Source organism: Nicotiana attenuata, chromosome 6 (genome assembly GCF_001879085.1).
Source record: "Nicotiana attenuata strain UT chromosome 6, NIATTr2, whole genome shotgun sequence".
Lineage (NCBI taxonomy): Eukaryota > Viridiplantae > Streptophyta > Magnoliopsida > Solanales > Solanaceae > Nicotiana > Nicotiana attenuata.
In genome coordinates, this window is record NC_031994.1 from 68,135,494 (window position 1) to 68,155,444 (window position 19,951).

General features: G+C 42.7%; 1 protein-coding gene across 1 annotated transcript in view; it reads left to right on the top strand.

The window, feature by feature from the left end:
* Positions 1–14,610, top strand: part of LOC109228305 (organ-specific protein S2-like) — a 29,442-nt gene extending 14,832 nt beyond the window's left edge. The window contains exon 2 of the mRNA XM_019393457.1: positions 14,110–14,610. Within this exon, the coding sequence (XP_019249002.1) occupies positions 14,110–14,475 (366 nt within the window). The 3' untranslated portion in view covers positions 14,476–14,610. The remainder of the gene's footprint in view (positions 1–14,109) is intronic.

Genomic DNA, 19,951 nt, shown 5'->3' on the forward strand with positions numbered 1-19,951 from the left:
CCACTATCTTAAGTAAGCATGAACAAATACGCTTCCTAACCTACCACGGTCGATGCACAGGGTAATTTTTCTCATGAATCTTCAGCTGACGCAAGGCATATGCAATAACTCTCCCCTCCTGCATCAACACACATCCCAGACCAACACGTGAAGCGTCACAATACACAGTATACGTCCCCGTACCGGAAGGCAATACAAGAACTCGTGTCGTAGTCAAAGCTGCCTTGAGCTTCTAAAAGCTCTCCTCGTAATCATCAGACAAAATGAATGGGGCGCCCTTCTGGGTCAGTCTAGTCAAAGATGAGGCAATGGATGAAAAACCCTGCACAAATCGCCGGTAATAACCCGCTAATCCCAAGAAACTCCTGATCTCGGTCACTGAAGTGGGTCGTGGACAACTCTGAACTGCCTCAATCTTCTTGGGATCTACCTTAATACCCTCTCCGGACACAATATGCCCCAAGAATGCCACTGACTCAAGCCAAAACTCGCCTTGGAGAACTTAGCATACAGTTTCTACTCTCGCAAGGTCTGAAGCACTACTCTCAAATACTGCTCGTGCTCCCCCAGGATATGTGAGTATATCAAGATGTCGTCAATGAAGACGATAACAAAGGAATCAATATAAAGCCTGAATACCCTGTTCATCAGATCCATAAATGCTGCTGGTGCATTGGTCAAGCCAAAGGACATCACTAGGAACTCATAATGGCCATATCTAGTCCGGAATGCAGTCGTCGGAACATCCGAGTCCCGAATCTTCAGCTGATGATACCCTGACCTCAGGTCAATCTTAGAGAACAACCTAGCACCCTATAGCTGGTCAAACAAATCATCAATACGAGGCATCGGGTACTTGTACTTGATGGTGACCTTGTTCAACTGGCGGTAATCAATGCACATCCGCATGGTCCCATCCTTCTTCTTCACAAATAGCACCGGTGTACCCCAAGGTGATACACTGGGCTTGACAAACCCCTTGGCTAACAACTTCTCTAACTGCTCCTTCAGCTCCTTCAACTCCTTAGGAGCCATACGGTATGGAGGAATAGATATAGGCTGAGTGCCTGGAAGCAAATCAATACAGAAATCAATATCGCGATCCGGAGGCATGCCAGGAAGATCAAAAGGAAAAACATAGGCGAACTCTCGGACTACTGGCACTGAATCAATCGTCGGAGACTCTGCAGTGACGTCTCGAACATAAGCTAGATAGGCCAAACACCCCTTCTCGACCATGTGACGAGCCTTCAGGAAAGAAATAACCCTGCTAGGCATATCAACCGTGGAACCCTTCCACTCCAATCTCGGCGATCCTGGCATCGCTAGTGCAACAGTCTTGGCATGGCAATCAAGGACGGCGTGATATGGAGATAACTAATCCATGCCTAGGATGACCTCAAAATCAATCATATCGAGCAGCAAAAGATCAGCTCTAGTCTCGAGACCACAGAAAGTGACCACACAGGACCGGTAGATCCGATCCACAACCACAGAATCACCCACAGGAGTGGACACATGAACAGGGACACCCAAGGGCTCAAGAGAAATAACCAGGAAGCGAGCGAACAAAGATGATACATATGAATAAGTAGACCCTGGATCAAATAATACCGAAGCATCCCTACCACCAACGGGAATAATACCTGTGATGACGGCATCTGAGGCCAATGCATCCGGCCTGGCTGGAAGAGCATAGAACCTAGCTGGAGCGCCGGCTGTCTGACCTCCACCTGACTGAGTAGTAGCTGGCTGACCTCTCCCTGTCTGGCCTCCACCTCTAGGACGGCCTCTACCCGTCTGCCCTCCACCTCTAGGTGGCTGGGCAGCTGGTGCTGGAATCATGGGCTGCTGACCCTGCTGCACTGCCTTGCCCCGAAGCCTGGGGCAGTATCTCCTCATGTGACCGGGATCTCCGCACTCAAAACAACAGCGCGGGGCGGCGACCTGCTGCCCTGATGGCTGACCCTGATAACCCGTAGAACCGCTGGAAGAAGCCTGGATAGCCGGTGGACGACATGAACTCTCCGGCATGGCACTGAAATAAGAATCAGGAGGACCCTGGGGACCTGAATGCCCACTGGAGGAACCCTGAATGGCTGGCGGGCGGTAGGAAGTCTCTGGCATAACACTGAGATAGGGGCGTGCTGGAGCCCCCCGGGTAGGAGGTGGTGCTGAAACTGGTGGCCTACTAGGCTGGCCTCTCCCATACTGACCTCTGCCCCTAGCTGGGGCACCTCTGAACCCGCCGGAGAACCTAGCTCTCTTATCCTGCTGTATCTGCTCTCTACCCCTCTGGCGATATCCCTCAATCCGACGAGCAATCTCGACCACTAGCTGATACTCTATGCCCATCTCCACCTCTCGAGCCATACTAAATCGAATACCGGGCTGCAATCCAGCGACAAACCTCCGCACCCTCTCCGCATCTGTAGGAAGTATCATGAGTGCATGGCGGGACAACTCGGAAAACCTCGCCTCATAGTCAGTCACAGACATCTGACCCTGCTCGAGCTGCTCAAACTGGTACCGCAGCTCCTCCCTCTCAGAGGGCGGGATATACCTATCCAAGAACAACTGTACAAACTGATCCCAAGTGATGGGAGGAGAACCTGCTGGCCTGCCGAGTACATAGGACTGCCACCACCTACGGGCCCTGCCCTCAAGCTGAAAAGTAGTGAAGTCAACTCCATGCGACTCCAATATCCTCATGTTGTGCAGTCTGTCCCTGCACCTGTCTATGAAGTCCTGAGCATCCTCATGACGCTCACCCCCGAAGACTGGAGGGTGAAGCCTGGTCCATCTGTCTAATAACTTCTGTGGGTCACCATCCACAGCTGGCCTGGGCTGGGGTGCCACTGCAGCAACTGGCTGAGCCCCATCTGCGGGTAGTGCACCCGGAGTCTGATATACTGCAGCTGCATGGCCTGGAGCCTGAGCAGTAGGGGTCTGGGCTCCCCCTCCTGCCTGTGAAGTGGCTGGGTCTGCTGGAAATAAACCCGCCTGAGTCATGGTGTCCATGAACCGTAGCATGCGGCCCATGACCTCCTGAAATCCCGGTGCTGTCATGAAATCCGCCGGGGTAGGCTCAGCTGCGGGCACCTCGCCCTGCTCCTCAATAATAGGGTCCTCCACAGGATCTGCTGGTGGTGCAACTGGAACGGCTCTGGGACGCCCTCGTCCCCTACCACGGGCCGGTGCCCTCCCCCGGCCTCTACCTCGGCCTCTAGCAACGGGGGGAGCAGCTCCTCCCGGGTCCGGAACGTCGGCGGTACGAGTTCTCACCATCTGTGAGAGAATAGAAGAGGAAAATTTAGTACTCTAAGCACTGCACGACAGGAAATGAATAAAGAGTAGTCTTTCCTAATACCCTATAGCCTCTCGAAGATAAATACAGACGTCTCCGTACCGATCAACAAGACTCTATCAGGTTTGCCCATAACTCGTGAGACCTACGTGAACCTAGTGCTCTGATACCATGTTGTCACGACCCATTTTCACAATAGGTCATGAGGGCGCCTGACACCCTTGTCAGGCAAGCCATTGCAGAAATATTACTAAAATAATCATATTGTTTTTAATTAGAATAAGTGGAATAAACACTCAACTTGAAATTTAAAACCAGGAGAGATAAATACTATAATAAAATAGTTACACAACCCCAAAATAATCGTCTACCAAAGTGTGTGCCAGAACCTGGTGTCACAAGCTACGGGCAACTAGTAGAATATACAACCCAAAAGAATACCACACTACCCTACTGTCTGGATCAGAATAGACAGAAAATAACAATACAAAAGAAAGACTTCTTCGGCTGCGGATCGACATGGAAGGAAAGCAGCTCACCGTAGAAGTCCCAAGTCTGCTCACGAATGCGCACCAGAGAAATAACCGGATCCACCTGCCTCAGACCCTGTACATTTAAGTACAGAAGCGTAGCATGAGTACATAAACAATATGTACCCAGTGAGTATCCCGCCTAATCTCGAAGAAGTAGAGACGAGAGGTCGACTTGATACTCACTAGGGTCAGATAATATTATAAGTGTAAGTTTAACAATGAGAACTCTTTAATAGGCAACAGTTTACAACAAGGCATATAAGTCATATTCTCGCTAAGATTCAGATTAATCAATTACTTCAGTTACAATTATCAATTCCTTTCGAGTCATGAAAAACAACAGTTCTAATATCTAACACTCTCAGGCAAAGCTATATAAGCATGCGCAAATATGCCGAGGCGACGACCCGATCCAACAAAAATAAACTGTGCACTTGCCGAGGGTCGACGGGGCGCCTATAGATGCATCTATTCAAACCGAGGCGATTGGCCCGATCCACAAATAAGAAGATAATATCAAGTATACACACAAGGCACATCAATAGTCAATAATGCCAAAAAAGACTTCAACAATTATGCAAGCGCGTTCTTATTCCCTTTTAAGCCTCTAGCATATCCTAGGTGTTCCGAATACCAAGATAATATAAAGATTTACATAAACAAGCATGGTGTGGGTCTTAAATTACCCGGACAGTTAACATAGTAGTAGCTACGCACGGGCTCTCGTCACCTAGCGCGTGCGTAGCCCCCACATTTAGCAACAATTACTCAATTATTAATCCTATGGGGACAGTTCCCTCTTACAAGGTTAGAAAGGAGACTCACCTCGCTCCAAAGCGCGCTCCCAATATCAAGAACAAGCCCAAGCTCCTAATTAGAAGCCGAACGATCGCAAACTAGTTAAAATAGGTAAGAACTAGTCAATAAAGGCTTAAAAGACCGAATTCTAACTATTTAAGTAATTTCCCAACCTTTCCCACAAGTTTCCTAAATTCCGACCCTGGGCCCACGTGCCCGGATTCCGATATTTTTCGAAGGAAATTGTTCTCTACAACATAAGGATCATTAATGTATAAATTCTAGTCCATTTCATCACAAATTTCATGCTTAAATCTTAATTTTATTAAAACCCTAGGTCTAGCTCTAACCCTTTGATTTTATCTAATTTTTAGTGTTTAATCTATCTAATATACATGTACTTAAACTAATAATGTATGGGAGTAACTTACCTTGAAGTGCTATGTTGAAACCCTCTCTTTGGAAGCCCCCAAATCGCCTAAGTGTGGAGTGCGTATGAAATAAATGGCTTTGAGTTCGAATTAAAAGAGCTCACTGCCCAGCGGTTTCCGCTTCTGCGGTTTGGGGACCGCATCTACGGTCCCGCTCCTGCGGAAAGGAGGCCGCATCTGCGGCTTTGGGCTTTAGGCGACTGGACCGCTTCTGCGGTTTGAAGGGCGCTTCTGCGGAAACCGCTTCTGCGGTTTTTGGCCGCTTCTGCGGTTCTGGCCCAATTTGGATGGACCGCTTCTGCGGTCGAACTTCCGCTACAGCGGAACCGCTTCTGCGGTTTTCCCTGGGCCTACCCTTGGCCGCTTCTGCGAAGGCTTGACCACATCTGCGGTCCTACTTCTGCGGCCCTAGAACCGCAGATGCGGTTATGACAGAAGCAACAGTTCAGCCTCTTCTTAAATTTTTAACTTCACTCGAGCCTTGATCCTTTGACGCTCGGGGCTCCCGAGCCCCGCCCGAACATACCGGCAAGTTTGAAATCACGAGGCGGACCTACTCGAAACCTCGGAACTCCCAAAATAATGCTAAATCTTGGAATCACCCCCTAAAACCAAATGAATCAAACCATTGAATCACCAAGTTCTTAACTCTCCTCTAACGGGTCAAAACGCCCTTAAACTACTCGGATTGACACCAAATTTTACGGGCAAGTCTTAATCGACATTACGGACCTGTACCAAGCTTCGGAACCAAAATCCGAGCCCGATACCTAGGGAATCAATGATTACTTAGTTTTCTTTAATTCCTTAAGGCTTCAATTAAACAATTTTAGATAAAAATTCATTACTCGGGCTAGGGACCTCGGAATTCGATTCCGGACACACGCCCAAGTCCCATATTTTTCCACGCACCCTCAGAAATTGTCAAATCACGAATCCGGGCCCGTTTTCCTAAAATGTTGACCGAAGTCAGACTTGGTCTTTTTAAGAAATCCTAAAGAAGCAAATGGACATATTTTTACTCAAAACCCTTCTAATCCCCAAACCAATCGCCCCCGCAAGTCGTAAATTAATTAAAGCAAGTACGGGAGGCTTTATTTAGGGGAACGAGATTATAAAAGGCAAAACGACCGGTCGGGTCGTTACATTTTTTCACCTTTTCTTTCTTTCTCACTCAATTTTTTTTCAATTTATTCTTCCCTCAATTTATTTATGTCTATGATCAAATCCGATGGGAATTGCCTACGTATCATGACCCGACATGAATCAGACCGAGCGTAGTTCTGGAAAATAAAAGCAAAACGTAAGGAAACAATTTATTTTGATGGAATTTTCAATTTTTCATTAATAAAACCTCTATTACAAAAGATTTCAAACTACTCATTTTCTTTGAATGAAAAATACCAACAGACTCAAGACAAACCAAAATACAGACTCGATACATGAAAAATCAGGAATACATTAAAGCTTCAAATCCTGGGGCCCGCGGGGCATCATTCGGCCTCGCCACGGGCCTATGTGCGAGACCCCCTTGTAGCCGCTCCAAATTGCTCATTATCTAGCGGACGAATGTCATCACTGCAGCGAAGAAGGTGGTTTGGGTCATATCCTCACATGCCTTGCATTTTGCGACAATGTAGTCGGCAATAGCCCTAATCCTTTCTCGAATCCTACCCTTTTCCTGAAGTAGCCGCCCAATTTGCTGATTTCGGGCTTCAAACACTTGAGAGTCGTGAAGGTGTTGATTTTGCAACTGTTGTATTCCTTCATCCATCTGAGCCATCAAATCATAACAGTGTTCCCTATCAGCTTTGAAATCTTTAGCCTGCTTGGCTGCCTCATTCTCAAGAGTAGTTACCTTTCTTCTCAGGTTGGTGATTGTCCCTTCATACTTTCTCTTAATTTGTTGCACAAACTGTGTCCGACCTTTTACATTTTCCGCTAATTGAGTTCGGGCTTTTGCTAGACTGGCCTCAGACTTTTCTAGGTCATCTTGACATTCAAGGGCTTTCTTTTTCAGACTGCTTATAAGCCTTTCATCCGCTCGGCTTCTTTCCGGTTTTCTAGAAGCTATTTCGATCTTCCGGATTTGAGCTTTGAGGGCTTCATTTTCTTGAGTTAGCTTTTTCTTTCCCCCTTCATCTGCGGCAGCTTGGATATTCTTTCTGATTTGTCTTTCCAACTCACCTATTTTGGCCCTGTGGCTTTCTTCATTTGCCAACCAGCCCCACTGCCCTCGCGAGTCGTTAGTAAATTGTTGAACGCGGGCTCTCTTAGCAGGTCTCTTAGGGATCTGAAATCTTTTGCCGAACCAAGCAATGTACTTAGGGTCCACTTCACCTCTAGCTAGATATCGCACCCTAGCCTTAGGTTCAAGAAATCTACATTCATTCCACATCTGGCGAGTTCTTCCTTCTGGAAATCCGGCTTTTTGGGCCCAATTCAATGACATGTTTACTCAAGTCTTCGCCGTGGGGGACGGTTTGAAATCTTCCTAATTGGCGCAAAACCCTGTGGGGAGCATACGGCTGGATGCTCCGGATGCCCATTAGGAGGAGATAACACACTTCAGCTACATGTATACTGCTTCGGTGACAGGAAGCCATCTGAATGCCCACTCAATTTTATCGGCAGTCAGGGAGCTCAAATGTGCAAGCCAAGCTTTAGTACCCTCGGGGAATTCAATACATATTACTCGGCTTTCAAATTCTTCAATGCAACTCAAACCGGTCATACCGTAATTCATATACCTAACCCGGTGGCAGAGATGTTCCTGCATCCATAACTGTAGTAACAGATTGCAGCCTTGGAAGAACATTCCCCCTTCCCGACAGATTGTCAGGGCTCGGTAGATTTCAGATACGATCAGGGGGACCACAGTGCTGTTGGCTTTCTTGATTGCAACATCGATCATTCCGACGAGACCCACCTCTATATTACCATCTTTTCGCGGACAGACTACAACACCCAAGAACGCTACTATAAAAGCCAAACCCCGCCTTGCCTCCCGTTTGTCTTTATTTCCGGCATGGGTCAGACCAGTGTTCGGCTCTTCAAATCCTCGGGGGTCACCATAGCGTTGATACAAGAACTGGAGAGTGCAATACCCTTCGGATAAATTTCCATCCTGAATATCCCGACTAATACTCAGCAGCTCCAGAAATCTATGGGGAGATACCGGTCTTGGTGACACTAGATATCGATTTCTGAGGTTTCCATTAAGGCCCGCATAACCCGCAACTTCCTCCAGTGTGGGCGTGAGCTCAAAGCAGAGAAATGGAACACATTGCGAGTTGGGTCCCAAAAAGGTATTAAAGCTTCGATTACTTCCAACCTTGGCTTGATGTTCAACAGTCCGACGAGGCCTCCTAGAACCTTTATCGCAGTTTCCCTACTGCCTTTTCCTAGATCATTCCACCACATGTGGAGCTGTAACGGGATCTCTTTAAGGACTGTGAAGGGTTCAATTTCATTTGTGCTCATCCTACACATTTATTAAGGTGATTTAATAACTTATTTTGACTCAAGACACACTTCGACTCAAAAAGCTATCACTAGTTTTTTTTTTAAATTTTTATAAAAATATCCGGCTTTGCCAATACGGCCTTTCAGCACTTCGGGGAAGAAGATTTTAAGGCTGTGTTCGCCAACCGGTCAAAACCTTGACAAACGACCAAAGGCGAAAAGGCGAATGTTCTTGCAAAACAGCCTTCCGGCGCCCTTTTGGGGACATTCGGCTATTTTGACAAGAATGGCATCACCTTACTTATTTACAATAAAAATAAATTTTTTGTCCTTTTTGGGATAATTATGCAAAAAAAGAAGTCGGACCCGATGGGGGTTGCCTACGTATCCCACAACCGGTGAGAATCAAACTGGCGTAGTTCGGGCAGTTTTGACAAAACAAAAACCAACAAAATTTTCTTCTTTTTTTTTCAAAATTTCGGCAGAGTTTCAGTATATTTTGGACATTGGTTTTTAAAAAAACAGGTGATTATCTCTCTCAGCCATCACATTGACTTTTCTCTTCTCAACTTTTCCCCTATTATTCGATAAGCCGGTCAACATGCAAATCTCAAGCAAATGAATGCACAAGTAGCAAGTAGGATGCATCAGGATGGTCTTTTCATTTCGGGCACACCTGTCCTAGATAGACCCAACCCCTGTGTTGAGTCTCCAAAGTCAAATGCACATGACGCAGATAAGCGTTCCTACTAGGGATCCGGCATGAGGCTAAGTTATTCTAGGTTTAAAACCTGGTTGTATTGTTCTAGACTGTGTACCCGAGCGGACAACTCGAGCCGAGGAGGGGGCTACGTACCGGGAACCAAAAGGCCATCCGGCTTAGTAACTTGTCCGAGCCTCTTTCTTATTTCAAGGTATGACACTAACAGAATAGGGAGTCTCGACCAGCGAGCACATCCCCGAAGATGAGAAGAGAAGGGTTTCGTAGCAGTTTATATACAGTTCAGATAATATCAAAGCGGTAAAAGCATCATTTAGCACATTAGGCCCAAACATGTAATAAAATCAGATGACAGATAATGCCAAAATATAACAATTCATCTAAGCTCGAATTCTGAACCCTGAACCAGAGATTCTGGGTTTTTATCCACAGCAGAGTCGCCAGAGCTGTCACACCTCCTTTTTTACACACCACCCCGGAGGATAGTGTATAAGTGAGTTTTTCCACTTTAAGTGACATTATTCGAAATGGGTTTATTTATTTATCAGAGTCGCCACTTGGGATAGTTTATTTGGTGTCCCAAGTCACCGGTTTATTTTGAATCCCAAATCGAGGAAAATTCGACTTTCTTTGTGAAGTCTGCGAACCAGAAATTCTCAATAAGGAATTCTGTTAACCCGAGGGAAGGTGTTAGGCACCCCCGGATTCCGTGGTTCTAGCACGGTCGCTCCACTGTTATAAATGGCGTATTATCTGATTTTATTACACGTTCTAGCCTATGGTTCAATTTTAAACCTTAACCGCTTTATTCATTTTAGGAATATTGCAGCGTTATTAAAACATGTCTTGAACCACGTCACATAAATGCACCCGCGGTCTTTGACATATTTTAACATCGTTCAGATTTGGATTTGGGTCACATAAATGAGAAACCGATTTTAGGAAGGTGATATTATTAAATGACGCGCCTAAAGCAACTACGCGTTGTTAACTTGTGAGGGCCATGGAAATTTGCTAAATGGCACGCCTCAAATTCTAAGAATTTTAAAAGAAATGATTAAGTGAGGGCCATGCATTTGAGATTTTATTTGGCGCGGCACACCTCAAGTCCATTTTTAAAGGATATTCAAACTAAAATTCGGAGGGCCATGAATATTTGTTTTATCTAATATGGCACACCTCAATCATTTGAATATGGCCTAACGAAATTGCAACTATTCCTAGATCGAGGCTCGAACTCAGATCTTCAACTCGAAAAGCTACCCAAATGCGATGGGCACCCGTTGAACTCAAAATAGTTCGATACTCAAGCCCAACAGGGGCCCAAGTATGGGCAGGCACAAGCTGCAAGCAGAAGACTCAGAATCGAATCCCTATCGTGCAAACAAAAAAAAAAGACATGTTTATTGTATTATTCAATGCTTGACAAAAACAAACCAATTAATAATTAGGAAGGCTTATACAAGGAGAACTAATTCATTACGTGAAGAGGCTTGAGCTAATAAAAGAGGGCTAATTGCCCAACAAGAGGAAAACGGTCCAGATCTTGTTTAAAAGATTTTTCAGAACTGGGCCTCATAATTGAGCCCAAGTCGAAGCCCTGCAACTGAGGAATGAAATCTCAAGGTCGAATCCCCGAGGCATCCGAATGGCACTGGTTTAAGCCTGAAGGATCCAACTATTAAATGCAGCATGCTACTGAACATTTTAAACATAAAACAAGATTTCAACTTGACAACTAACTAACAAGCAATTTTAAACCTTTAAATCTTCAAATTAATCTTCATAACTAGGCTAAAAGAGACATCAACAAGTTCTAAAAATTGACACCCAACAGCCAGAGAACCACAATACCCATCATTGAATTTTGGACCATTAATTGAATTTAGAATAAAAGCTACAACAATTTTAAGATAATGAGTACTCTAAACCATCAGAAGATGAATTTTTGTAACTAAAATGAAAAAAAAAAACAGAACATGAATGGACTGTGTTGAACCCAAGCTTCGAATTAACAAATTTGCAACATGACCAAACCAAATAACTTCACCTAAAACAACTAACATCCTTATTTCTTAATTACATCAATACATTTAAAAGTCCAAACAGTCCTCAAATCATTACATTCAAATAGGTTCAAACTCCAAGTCTTAAAATGAAGTATAACATTAGCCATATAACTAACTACTCATGATAGCAAACAAGGAGCATGTGGGAAAAACTATAGGAAAATCAACAACATTTGCTCAAGGAAACAAGTAGCTACTTCAACTTGATTTCATAAACTTCATCTCTGCATTTATTCATGATTCAAGAGTCCTTACATACCTGAAAATGTGAAGGAAACAAAAGCAAAAATAATCAGATGTCCAGCAGCAATAGCAAAGCAGCAAAAATCAACCTCAAATCCGATGAAACAGTGAACCAGACAGCTCAAAACCCAGAAAATGCAGTCCAGCAAACCAAAATCCAACTTCAAACCCACAGTTAAACCAACAGACCTCAAAAGAAACTCAATGACTGAATCTCAAGCCATTTCCAAGTCCAAACAACTAGGAAATTGATTCAGGAAGAGGAGGATTTCAGATTACCAAATTAAAACTCAATGGAACAGTGTTTTCTATAGAAATTGCAACCGTTTTCTATTATAGATTTTTTAGCTCTTCCCAATCTCAATTGAGCCTCAAGTAAGTATGCCTTTATAGGCAAGTTACTACGGCAGCCTTAGGGGTTTATTTTTTGCCCTTTAGACCTTTTTCAACTTTCAAATTTTCTACTTAGCCCCTGATTTTCTGACTTGTTGATCAAGTTAGTCTGTTTTTCGGCTTCCAGGAAGCTTCCTAGATTAGTTATATCAGATTCCCTTACTTGGGTTTCCTAAATTAGCCCTCAGACCCTCTATTTTTACCCTTAAACCAAACGGACATGGGTCAATTTGAACCAAGGGTCCAATTTCAAAAACTGGGCTTGCCAAACTAGTTGAATCCCTTTCCTGGGCCTCTACTTAATCAAAAACTCAATTCAACATTGAAAGTTCCAAGTCTCAAATGTTCATTTACAGAGTCTTAAGGACTCGTGAAATTTGGGCCCAAATAAAAACAAAAATCAAAACATGTTCAAAAACTTAAAACCAGAAAACAAATGCTAACTAAACAAACTCTAAGACCAACATACAAACACAGATGATTTGAACGAAACGAAAGAACGAAAAACAAGAGCAGAAAAATAAAAGAAAGAAACAGGAAAAGATGAGAAGAGAAATGCACATGAAAATTAAACATCAGAAAAATATAGAAAAATACCTAAAAAGTGGCCTGGACAGTGGAAATTACCAAAATCTTTGAACCTTCAAATTCTCGGCCGAGTTTGACATTAATCGTGTGTTCCTATCAAGAACACACGAATAAAATCAACCTAGACCTTAAACCTCACTGAAATCTCGATTTTGAGGATTTTTGGGATTTTAGGGTTCAGTTCTGATTCAATATTCGAGAAGCTCCAGGGTGATTCGAGGGAAAAGAGTGACAGATTTGGGACGAGGATGGTTCGGGGGTTCTTTGGTATTAGTTTGGGGTCGATTGGTGGTGGCGCCGCCACCGGAGATAGTTGGGCGGCGCTAGGGTTCTGCCCTTTGATTCTAAAATTTAGGCGATTTCAGAGGGATTTGAGGAGAATAGAGTGGGGATTTGGGATGGGGAGGTTGAGATGAGTCGATGGTGTTGTTTTGGTGGCAATTGGCCGCCGGCCGCCGCCGTGGGCGATTTCCGGCGGGCGGCGGATGGTTGTTTTGGGTGGCGTTATTTTGTTCTCTGAAGGGTGTGTGAGAGACGATGATGAGGGGGGTAGGGGGCGTTTGGAGATATAAATATTAAAACAACCCTGCTTCCTAACCGTTGGATCACAAAACCTCGACGGCTCAGATTTATTGAACCTCCAAAACGAGGTCGTTTGGTTGAGTGGGGAAAGGGACCAGGTTGGAGCGGGTTTTGAGCTTAGATTACGGGTATTTGGACGGGTTAATGGGAAAACTGTATTGGGCTTGAGAGATTGAAATAGAAAGGTCCCAAAAAATCTGAATCACATATTCCTTCTCTTTTCAATTTCTTTTCATTTTTCTTAATTTCTTTTTTTTTTTCCAAAATTACTTTCCTTTTCAAAATTAAAAGAACTAAAATTAAGATTAAACCCAAATCAAATTATCCTACCAGTTTAAACTAACTAACTCTAAATAATAATTAACACCACCACAAAATTTCAAAGCTAAAATTAAAAATGCAAAAATAAACTATTTTTTGTGATTTTTCCATTTTTGTAAAGCAATTAGATTACTACTTAATATTAAAATGCAAAGCTAAATCCTAAATGTAAATGCAACATATTTTTTTGTATTTTTTGTGAATTAACCAAAAATTAAACATGCACACAAAAATGCAAACAAACACGAAATTATGCAATAATTCCTAAAAACCAAATAATTAAAAGAAAAATCCTAATTCTGGAAATTCTGTAGGAGTAATTCATGCGAGGCAAAAATCACGTGCTCACACTTTACATGCCCGGTACCTACAAAGGTAGATCTGATATTAGAATTCTATGGGTTCTTTATTTTAGTACAATCAACTTTTAATAACTGAGTTCTGAATATACTTAGTGAATTTCTTGATACGTACATAGAATTTTGGCAAACATTATTGGATTCTGCCGAACCCTTATATTAAGGCCTACATTTGCTCCTGCATGTACCAAATAATTGTGCATGTATATATCAGTATATATAGATTATGTACTCGAAAGTAAAGAATTTCATAATGCATATAATTAAAAGTCTTTGTATGGTCTCTCTTTCTCGGGCAGTACACAAACAAAACTGATGCAAGAAAAGACCCTGGAGAATACTGGAGAGGTGTGATGAAATATGAGCCAATGCCTGAAGCAATCAAAAATCTTATGCCTCGGCATTCAGTTCCTCTCTCCAAAGAGAAAACTGATTGTTACACATCATCTTCTGTTGGAGGTGAAGCCTTTGAACCAAGGCCTAATCTATCTGTCTACCACGACGATGCCAAGATGAAAGAAGCTGAGAAATCATTATTTACGAAAGACTCCGAGCCAAGGCCTAGTGCAACTCAATATCATGACGATGACACTGGTCTTAAACAAGAAAACTCCTTTGCCAAAGATTTTGAGCCTAGGCCAAATCTTTCTGTGTACCATGATTGATATTGCATATAATGAGTATTGTGTGTCTTTCTGCTTTGTGTTTGTGCTATTATGAAATAAAGATGTGTAATCATACTTGATGGTTGTATTGTAGTGTTCCTTAACTTTATTATGTGTTCTAAGCAATGATCGATATGCTCGGCTTCCTTATCGCTAGTTTGTTTACAACACGTTGTGGGGTTAATATGAGTGGTTCCTCAATTTTTACTTTATTACTCAAAGTTATTATTTTTTATACTAAAAAATTACTCAACTTTACCTAAGTATAACGAACGTAAATGAACTATTTTCTGTAACCAAAAAGCCACTCAACTCTTCCGAGGTATTACACAAAGTCACTAAGAGAAAATTAATGTGACATTTTCTATGACAGCCTTATGGTTAAAAAATAATTATTTAGTGATTCTCTATGATGCTTAGGCTATTACAACAAATGATTTAGTGACTTTCTATGATACTTAGACAAAGTTGAGTCATTTTTTTGTTACAAAAATATTTTAGAGATTTCAGTGAAATAAAATAAAAATTAAATGAGTATTAGTGAAGAAGAATTGTCTTGTTTAAGTTGGCTAAGTTTTGTGTTGCTAACTAGTTAACTCAAGTTGTATATCGTGGGTGTTTAACCAAAAAATGGAATTTCGGTCAAAGCTTTATTTTTAGAAGAACTCGGGTTACTGATAATCGTAAATGAATAAAAGAAGTTGATTTTTTGATGACAATAAGATAGATAGCAGAAAACAAAGTAAATCAGAATATTCAGTTGATATTGTGTGTCCTTACAAATGACCAATCTTCTCCTTTTTATAGCTATCTCTAAGATATACGTTTTGCCTTTGTCATAATAAGGTCATTATAGGTAATTAAAGGCATTAAATGCTACGTTACATAATCATTGTAATTTAATACAATTCTCTAACGTTTTCAGTATTTAATGCTTATTAAATACTGTATATTTACTCTCTTGTGATGTCAGATTCATTCTTCTTAACTTTTAGATTTAAATAGGTTCGAGCGTCGAGTCTTTATCTGCTCATGCCTCTCCTTGTGCCTCTGCTCGTATCTGTTACAACTCGTGCCTCCTTGCTTACCTTCATTCTTTGACCAGCCTTCGTGTCGTGTCATGACACGTCATCTTTCAATCACTTCAATATGTAAACTCAATTTTTCCCAATAAGTGGGGCTTGTGGTTGTACAGGAAAAAAAAAGAAAGAGAGATCGGGGAAATAATATTAGTATTCAGTTCATCAGTTGGCATTCTCATGTATATTATTATGTTTATGGCCAAATTGCTTGCTTTCCTTCCTTTTTAATAATATATATTTTAAATTATTAATTTATGTCATATTGGTAGGAAGTTTGTCTTAAACTCAAGGTGGAGTTCGTTTTGAAAAGCGGCAGTGATGACAGAAGAGAACTTTGAGAATATTGGAAAGGTTTCACCAAAGATAAGCCAATGACTGAAGCATTCCAGCTTCTTAATTGTGCCTGCCTTGGCATTCAGTTCCTATCTCTGGAGAAAATTACTTCATCGTTACTCGTTATTGCTGCTGTAGCTGCCGTAAAAGACACAAAGCTGAAAGAATAAAGAGAAATATAATCACTAATTCTCAAAACAATTCGAGCCAAGCCCAAATGCTTACCATAATGATATGCCTCTTGTGCTAGAAATAAGATACGTCAACTTTGTTCATCCTTTAATTTGTATGCAGTTTAAAGGATCGTGGTTTAATTTAACACGAATAGTCAAAGAACCACAAGTAATTGGATTAAAGGAAAGCAAAACGATCAAACCAAATATGACGAAGAAATTAAGCCTGACGCTAGATTTGTATGCCAAGGCCCAATTCTCATCAAGCCCTCAGATTGGAGCTTGGTGAGAATCAGGTTGTTCCTCGTTTCTTCATAATTAGGAAATGGGAGTAACTTTATCCCCCGATTTTACCCGTACACAAATAGTTCCCTCACTTATCGAAGAGTAGATTTATAGGAACGATGAGAAGTGACTAGTTGACCCGATTCCTTCCCTCGTACACTATAAGCAAGTTGACAAGCTGAAACATCCCATCAGTCACATTGCTCTTATTTTGGACACGCGTCAGCCGCCGGTTGATCATCCTCGACAGTTACAGAATGTGAAACGTCATGCATTGTTATTCCTTCCCTATAAAAGCTTCGGTTTCCTTTTTTCACTTTTTTTACGTTCTGATTTCAAACCTTCTTGAGTTACCCTCGAGTTTTCCATTTGTTCATCAATCCTTCAAATTTTCATAACTTGTTCTTCACATATTCCTATCTTCATCTCTTGTCTTCAAACCTTCATACTTTGCCTTGGTACAAAATCTTCAAACCTTCACACCAATCCTTCAAAGCTTCATATTTCCAGATTGAGATGGCTAAGACTTCAAAATAGGTACCCCAAAATACTGCACCTTCGACTTCTTCCTTGGCCACAGGCACCGAGGCAGCACTTCCGGTAGTATCTCGGGACCTCCCCTTACAGAATTCATCCTCGGAGGTTGCTCCACAAAAAAACGGCTTCAAGGTCGAAAAGCCTCCACAAAAGGAGACCAAGGTGAGAAAGCATGGAGGTATGTTTGCTCCATGACCGAGGAGACTCTCCAAGTGGTCTAAGAGAACTGCAAATGGGAAGGCAAAGAAATAGTTGTTCCAAGTCCCGATGAGGACATCACGACACATATGGCAGGATATTTAAGTATTTATACGTATCCTTTCACATTCGGTCTAGTGGATATGGTGATCCTTGAGTTTCCCAAAATGTATGAAATCTTCCTCGAGCACATTGACCCAACTTTTTGGAGGATCGTGACCCTTCTTTGTGACTTTTCTAAAAACATGGAGGAGTCTCCGTTCACAGTTGACCATCTGCTCTAAGTTTACAACCCCCGAATCTTCCAAAGGGGGTTAATCAAGCTCGCTCATCGGGCAAATAAAGCTCCCTTCTCTTGTATAGACGAGGATAGAGATCGAGGCCGGTATGGAAGGTTTGTACGGATAAAGACCTATGACCTCGTTCCTTCCGAGTTCCTGTCTTTCCCCGAGAAGTGGAACTCAAAACGTAAGTATACTTCCTCTTAAGTTGTCAAAGTACTTCTTTTGAATCTACTCCTCTTTCTCATTATTTGTCTCCTTTGACATATAGTTGTCGCCCGAGTCGCCAACACGGTCCCTCATTTTAGAGAGTGGGTCGAGGTCATATGCATACAACTCATCTATCCCGAGCGTGAGTGGCGCAAGCTTTCCAAAGGCAAGTGGAAGGCTGATTCTCATGGTGAATGCCCCTCTTTTTTGGTTGAATCTCCCTTCAAATCATATCATTGTTATGAGTAAGTCTTTTCCTTCCACAGGTTAGCCCAAGACCACTAAGCTTCGGAAAACCACTGAGGTCGTGGCCTCGGTCCCGTCTACAAAGCCCTTTACCTCATTACAGCCTATTGTTGAACCTGCTGCAAAGAAGGAGGAGAAAACAAAGAAGAAGAAGAAGAAGAAGAAGAAGAAGAAGAAGAAGAAGAAAAAGAAGAAGAAAAAGAAGAAGAAAAAGAAGAAGAAAAGGTCTCCTGACTCCTCAGACGCTCCTGCCGAGGCTAAGAAAAGGAAACTGATCGTGCTCAAAGTCAGAAAGAGCACAAAAAGGCTTCTAGTGCTTGGGTCAAGGATTTCGAGGCTCTTTACCGACTCAAGGACCTCCCCGATGATGACGACGACATGGAGTTCGTCATTCATGAGCCAATCCAAGTCGATCTGGAAATGGTGGCCCCGAAGGGGGATGCTCGAAAAGTTGAGCCCCCTTAGCTCGGGGTCTCGAAGAAGAACAAGTACCTATTGCTCTGCATGAGGCCCGTCTGGTTCCGATAGCCGTTGTTCGTGAAGATGACGCTGTCATCCACATTCAAGAATCACCACCTCAGCTGGAGGCCTCTATAAATAAAGCTCGGGTTGCTGAGGAGAAACCAACTGGCGCATCCGGAGTTGTGGATAATGTCGTCAACTCGTTCTATGTGGGCATGGATGTTTGCAAGCTAGAGGATTACTCTACTTCAGTCACCTGGAGATCCCAAGAAGCATCATGCAACCGATAGTAGGTGGGCCGGGTTCGATTTTGAAGCTCGAGAAACAGTTCCCGGCCCCGAGTGTAGACCCATAGCAGAAGAAGATGGTCATGTTCATGGTGCCGGCGGATACCAGTATGTTTTCCGAACCAGTCGGAGCCATCTATCTCCGTTCATGGTAACTGAGGAAGACTAAGTGAAGATGAGCGAGGTAGATGGGCCAAGTCTCTTCAACGAGGCTCAGCAGGTACTGAATCGGATATATCTTCTTCCCCTTTCATCTTACTGAATTTGTGTTGCCTCAACGGTATCCTAATGATTTTCTTTTAATATTTCAGGCCTTGGTCCTTCACCATGAAAGCTTTTACCAGTATAGGATGGAGGTGAGTCACCTCGAGTTCGGCACAAGGAGCAAGTCCGGCAAATAGAGATGTACAAAGTACTCTATGAGCAGAAGGATGAAGTCCTTAGGGACAAGGTCGATCGCTCTGCCATCCAAGCCGAACTGGAGAAAGGCTAAAAGGAGGCTTCAAAAGTGAAATAGGACCACGCCTTTCTGGTTGAAAAGGTAAAAGTGCTCGAGACTGATATCGAGAGTTTAAATGCAAATGGTAACGCCGCAACCTCGCAGGTCTAGGAGAAAATAACCTTGATCGACCAGCTTAGTCCGAGATGGACGAGGTCAAGGCTTCAACTTATGAGTTGAGGGATAACATTGACCTCATAGCATCGGAGTGGGATTCCACAAAAGAGGACCTGTCATCGACCAAAGTGCAACTCCGAGTGATGAGAGAGAAGGCCGACAAATGGTCTCGACTAAATGAGGAGCTCCGGGCACAACTTGCTTCGGCCATTACAGAACATGACGTACTCGGCCAAGAGTACATGGTGCTGCAATCTAGGTTAGAGATGGCTTCGAATGAGGTCTCAGAAGCCCTGGACATACTGGAAAAGTACAAGAATGATGTAGAGATAGCCGAAGCCCTTATTATAACGAAGGTCGAGTATGTGAAGTGGCTCTCTCGGAGAGAGAATCTCGAGGAGATCCAAGCCCGAGGAGTTGACTTAGCAGTCAAAATTGAAGAGGCCAAAGGGCTCAAAGCCGAGGCTAAAGCAAAGTACCAACCCGACGGTTTGGATAGTGAGTTGGGCTCCGATGAAGACTAGGCAGGAGACGTTTTAGCTTATTTTGTCTCCTTTTTTTTGTTATTTATATGCTTTGTACTTAGGGGTCGTTTAACTGTGCCTTTGTAAATACCTTTTGGCGAGTATATATATATATATATATATATATATATATATATATATATATATATATATATTCTCTTCGAATACATATCGTGTCCTTTAACTTTATTGTATTTGCTTATGTTTAGGACTTAGGGCATAATATTTGACATTGCTTAAAT